At 40.8% G+C, this 6,117-nt stretch overlaps 1 protein-coding gene across 3 annotated transcripts in view; it reads right to left on the bottom strand.

Annotated features, from left to right (window-relative positions):
- Window positions 1-3,281: 3,281 nt before the first annotated feature.
- Window positions 3,282-6,117, bottom strand: part of GRB2 (growth factor receptor bound protein 2) — a 59,444-nt gene continuing 56,608 nt past the window's right edge. For all 3 annotated transcript variants that reach the window (XM_048490034.1, XM_048490036.1, XM_048490035.1), the window contains exon 6: window positions 3,282-5,457. In XM_048490034.1, coding sequence (XP_048345991.1) covers window positions 5,272-5,457 — 186 coding nt within the window. In that variant the 3' untranslated portion in view covers window positions 3,282-5,271. The remainder of the gene's footprint in view (window positions 5,458-6,117) is intronic.

The following is a 6,117-nucleotide window of genomic DNA, read 5'->3' as shown; positions in this document are numbered from 1 at the left end:
GGAAATGTAGTCCGCTGTGGAGTGCAAGCTGCAGGCTTTCTCTTTGCACCTTTAGCCCGGGGGAGCAAGGGTGGAGGATTAAATCAGCCGATCTACTGTTTGCAACGCTATCTACTCGTGTGAGTTCACTATTCGCCTCTATTGTCTGTAAAATCATCCAAATTAGATTGCTGTGATTCTGAACTAGTTTTCAAAAATATGCAAGGAGGGACTTACGCCATCCTTCCCACATTTTAGAGTACCTTAGAGACAGCCTCCAAGTAATGTGTTCAGGTCGCCAAAGAAGTTTCATGCAGTTCTGCATTCGAGTTTCCTTCTTGGTTATAGAGCCGAAACTCATCTGCTTGAGCCTTTGCAGGAGGGTTGTGGATTCCGCACAGCATATTTATAACGATTTCAACTTGTTATAAATATGCTGTGCGGAACCCACAACGTTCTCGGCCATTGAAAAGCGAAGTTATGCCTTTGCGAATGGCAGCGGTTTTGTCGCTGAGCTCATCGCTCTTCGTTTTCTTAGTTGGGTTCATTGGTTTTAACCTGTAACACTGAATTTCCATCCTTTTGTAACACCCAGTCGTCCAAATCTCTCGTGGATCAGCAGGGGCAAATATTTTATTTGGGTTGCATAGCTAATTCGCTGCATAGCAGGCGGAGCTCAATACTTACGTTTAAAAAATGTAATATATTGGAACAGGAGCTGCTTCCCTAATGCCATCTCTATCTCACAGTTATAAAGTAGTGATTGTTTTAAAAATTCCAGGTGGAGCAATGAGAAAATTCCTATAAATTAGATTGTGTTAATTCATTTCATATGTTCCCACTAAGGTGTTACATTTATGTCTAGCATTATGAAGACTGCTAATGGATTGTTTAGGTCACTAGAATTCTATTTTCCTGCAAGCTCAAGGGAAGCATACATGAACTTACCTCATTGTATTCTGACAACCCCCTAAATAAATTTAGGTTGAGATTAATTGGTCAAACAGTAAGCTATACCAAAGGCATGAACTCAGATGCCCCGAATTCACATTCAACACTAGGCACAGCATGCCATCAAATGTTATCACCTTATTAAGTCTGAAATATCCTCCAGTTCATAACCTCACATTAATGTATTTGATGCATCATCTTATTGCAGCTGAAAGCTCAAATACAGTATTATCTTTAAACTTTCTGCTCCTGGTTGTCTGAATTTTATAGCTAGGATAAACAAGGATAGACAATAGGGCTATATGAGTCACAGGAGGGAAAAATAAGGCCAAGGCCCATGGTGTAAAATAGGTAAAAATATATTTTATTACTCAGCAAACTTTGCCCAAGAAACTTCTTCCGGGGGAATCAATCTTGAAGTGGTTTTTCAAAGAAAAGATCAGTAGATAAGAGACTACTGATCTCAGACTCTTCTTGGGAAAACTACTCCAAGACGAATATTCTCCTGAAGTAGCTTCTTGAGTGAAATACCTGCCATGATTCTCTTAGTGCCTCCAAAGCCACAAATACACAGAGAGTAATTACCTCAGCAGTATATCCACCCTACTAGACCATATTTGATGACAAACAAGCAATCAATACTGTGGTGTAGTGGTTCCAGTATGAGATGAAACCTACCACACAGGGTACAATGGAAGAAGAGAATGCTGTAAGGCACCTTAAGATCCCCAATGGGGAGAAAGGCAAAGTTTATATGAATAACACTCAACCACTTGAATCGTGCCAATTGTTTTCTATAATGTGTGTCTAGAGGAGAGCCTGAAGTCTGAAACTAGAGAGTAAAGAATATTTCATAAATGCACAAGCTCTTAAACACTTTCTTCAGTGACCATAAAAACATACATGCATAAAGGTTCATTCTTTGTACACCTGAAGTGTTCACATAGAGTGCTTTAATATTAAGGCAATACGGCAGTTCATTGCTGCTGTGGTTACTTGTTGGCTAACAAGCAGCCAAGATCTAAAATTGGAACCATATGTATTTTGGATGGCTGACGGCTTGCCAGAAATCAGTACGGCAGTTAGGTATGCAGATTTTCTTTTTAAAATAGAAATTTAGATGGAATGGGACATCTGAAGAGAATATCTGCCTCAAAAGAATTTTGTACAGAAAGATGAGTGCTCTTCATGAACAGCAGGACAGGCAAAGTAAGGTCATTTGCGTAAACAGGAAAAATGTGCTCATGAAGTGATTTTTGTTCCAGCATGTGTAAACATTTTCCTCCATGGATTTAGGTAGCTAACAGTTATCACGGATGTTGAACAGCTATCTGCAAAATGTCTAGGCTTTTTTTCTTAGAATACATAGACCCCATTTAAAAATGCCCATCTCAAGCCCATCTTTGTACTGCAACTTGGGGGTTATAACTTGCCTAACCTGCTAAACAAAGATGATGAAGAGATTGAAAATAAATTAATGGATGTCTCAGGATCTGCAGCTTAGCAGAAAATATATACATTTATTAAAAAAACACTTTCATGAGGATAGCAGTGTAAGTTAACAGTAGCAGAACAAAATGTGAGTCCAGTAACACCTTGAAAGATTGACCAAATTTTCCTCTTATACACCCTAAAACCACTAGTTTCACCTTCCTAGTTTCACCCTCTCGGGTTCATTCACTTGCTTATTTTTCAGCCTTATTGTGTATAGGCCATAACACACGTTATCATATTTTAAATATTTGCCTAACTAGGGCATCAACAATGTGTGTGTGGTTCAAACTCTAAAATGTTCAATCTCCCCCATACCTATCCACCAGCTGAAACTAACCTGCTAAATGGTGGTGAATACACAGTAGGCCTAATGCCTTTCTTATCCCATCAGTCAATGCAGTCTCAGCCTCTTAAAAGCATCCACAGCACTCCATTTGCCCAGTACAAACCATGCCAGCATTGCCCAGAGATTGATTCTACCTTTCTTCAGCCTGGAATTCACTATTTTGAAAAGCTCAGGCTCTGAACAGAAGAAGGCAATCTTCTGGAAGCGATGCAAGGTTGATCTAATTGTGGCACTGGATGGCTTGGGGAGAAGAATGTTGGGAGGTTTTGAGCTTTTATAACTGTTAATAATCCTGTGGCTTGATCCTCTGAAGAGGCCAGCCACAGATGCAGGCAAAACCTCAGGAGAAAATGCTACTAGAACACGGCCATACAGCCCCAATCCTGTGGTTTGCTAGAAACCCTGAAGAGATGAAATATTGGCTGGATGAAGACAGCATTTGAAGGTACATCACTTCTTCATCAAAAAATTCTTGCTAATGACCAAACAGAAAAAGACACCGACATTCAAGTGAAGAATTTGTTGTATATTTATTATTCACAGTTAATTACTATCTACCAAATGCTGCTGCAGAGTTAAAGGATTACGTACATAGGCCTTTTTATTTAAACACTGATTTTTTTAATAGATATATACACACAAGACATTATGTCTGCAAGGCTGCATGATATACACCAATTCCAAAATAAGAAAACAATCAAATGGTCCAAGTGTAGAATGCCATAGATTCATTTTCCAATCATTTTAGAAAGAAGAAAGTGGGAGGGGGGGGAGAGAAAAAGACAGCTAGCGAGGAAAAGGGGAGAAATTAACACGCTACAGGATAGCTCTCTTTCATCTGCTGGAGAAACAAGTGTAAGGCAGAGTCCATCTCAGGAATAACACACTTGTAACACTTAATATAAAAAAGGCACCCACCAACACAGGAATTTCTCCATTTGAGCGGAACAGGAGATCTTCCGTGGAGGCTCTGGGGTTTGCTGTCATTGGGATGAAAGTTTTGGCTGTGTGGCACAGCAGCAGGAAATAAGATGAATATTGGCACGCAAAGAGCTCTGCAGCTTGCTCTCTCCCATCTTACTTCAAAGCACTGATGAAGCCCTATATAGCATCAGTGAGTGTTGTTGTGGGGGTGGGGAGGGTTCAGGCCTGAAATACAGTCTTCTACACAGCCTGCTGTGAGTTGGGAGCACAATACTGACTCCTCCACCTGTGATAACACTGACATGAGGAGGTAGGGAGTTGCTGGAGCACAAAGATACCAACTTCCTTTTCGAGAAACAGTCACTGATTGCGTTTGTGCCCCAGCCAACTGTAAAAGGGAACTGGTCAACAAATCACTGAGCATCGTATTTAAACATTCACTGGATGTGATTAAGCATAATTTCTTGATGCTTCCCTGCAGTATTTGGGAAATTACATAATTCACAGGACATTCCAGAATATTCACTCTCCATCCAAATGTAGCTTCATACACTATACCCCAATTTTCATCATGTCAGGATCTGCTAGCATTTCTTGCAAAAGGTTCCTGGCTAAGGTTCTAGCCATGCCTTTTCGAGAATACATAATGCCTTTTCTTACCTGGTAATAAAGACTATCAGATGCTTTTACAAGCTTTAAGTTGCATCTGATCTATGGAGATCTTTGTATTTAATATAACTAACTTCTAGCCATTAAACCCCTAAAATATTTACACAAAAGTGGGAAGGGGGAGGAGATATGAAAAGCTCTGGACTGTCCTTTTAACTTAAGGAAAAGGCACTAATGGAAAAACATAATTCAAGAATGTGCTCAACTACACACATTAAAAATAGCAATCGTTAATGAGAACATGATTTGGCTGCAGCTTTAAACTTCTCAGAACAGCCTGTGCGGGAAGAAAGCCTGTCACCATCTTCCCTCTGCTCTACGGGTGCTGCAATTCCAGATGGGGAAGAAAATGTAGGATCTATATCTTCCAGGCAGAACACTGGCGATTAGAGGCAAAAGCGGAATGGGATGTACATGAGAATGTGTGTGTGTGTGTGTGTGTGAGTGAGTGCATGTTTTGTCATTAAAAGACCATGCTGTGGATTTGTTCCCCTCTTAGTCCCTTCTCGAAGACTGTTTATGGAAACAGCAAACACCAGCCGAGTTTCTCGCTCTTCCTTGAATGGCACAGAACAGACTTCATAGCATTAAAACTTCATGCAGTGATGAACTGGTGTGTCAGTGTAAGGGGAGAAAGGAAGAGTGGCCAAAAGGGGCCATCCAGGAGCAATGAAGAAACCTGTTAATATCTATTTAATTTAAAAAGGTAAGTTTTGGCGCAAACATTGGACTCCTCTCCTGCCCCCTCCCCACAAAGTTCCGTACTGAGTAAAAAAGTGTTCCCCCCTGGAACAGAGAGGTGACTGAGATTTTATGGCCTGACGACTGGAGATCACTGGCTGCAGTTAGACTCTGAATGGGTGCTTTATTGTTTCTCTCGTTCCTTAAATAATCTTTTATAATCTGCTCTAGATGTTCTGGTTCACCGGGGTCACGTAGTTGCGTGGAAACATGCCTGTTTGTCCATGGCAGGCTCCTTTCCACCAATTGGGGTCAGAATTGTCAAGGACCTGGATAAAGTCTCCACGGCGGAAGCCCAGTTCTCCTTCCTCTTGAGGGTCAAAATCAAAAAGAGCCTGGACATATGTGGGTTGCTGTAAAGAAAACAAAAGGTTAGAGATGTTCATGCAACTACATTCTCTACCCCCCCCCCCTTACCCCCTTTTTTTTTGCATAAATAAACTTTTGTTCAGTGTCTGGTCATGAGACAGGAAATGTTTAGCTTCTGACAAGCTGCACATAAACGAACTGCTTTACACAGAAAGAATACTCAAAAGGTGCTCATTTCATCCATTGATACCTACATAGGGAGCAGTCATTTCATGACAGACTGTGGACTCATGTAAACTCAAATAGATACTTTGATGCGAGAGTCATTCCTATTGATGGACTCCCACTGGGCATCTTCATCATCGACACCTACCTTGCTCTACCTCTCCTGGTGCTTATCGTCTTAATAAAAGCAGGAAAACTTTTGCACCATTTTGAATCACATCGTTGCAACTTACATGTCAGCTGTAGTAACTATTGCTTGCTGGCTCCAAGGTTAACACTCTGTTCTGACATCCTGATCCATTACCTAATCACTCTCTATTTGATCTCACAAGTTGGCTACATGTTCTGCCTCTGTAGTGATTCAAAAAGGGATACAAGGCCATCAACTGAGAATACATTAAAAAAACCCCAACAAATTCCAGGGCTGGACTTGTTTTCTTGGTTCACAAAAGCACCCATTCCCTCTACAGAAATGATAA

The sequence above is a fragment of the Sphaerodactylus townsendi genome, linkage group LG03, assembly GCF_021028975.2.
Source record: "Sphaerodactylus townsendi isolate TG3544 linkage group LG03, MPM_Stown_v2.3, whole genome shotgun sequence".
Lineage (NCBI taxonomy): Eukaryota > Metazoa > Chordata > Lepidosauria > Squamata > Sphaerodactylidae > Sphaerodactylus > Sphaerodactylus townsendi.
The sequence above is the reverse complement of the archived record's forward strand: the minus strand, read 5'-3'. Positions and strand labels throughout refer to the sequence as shown.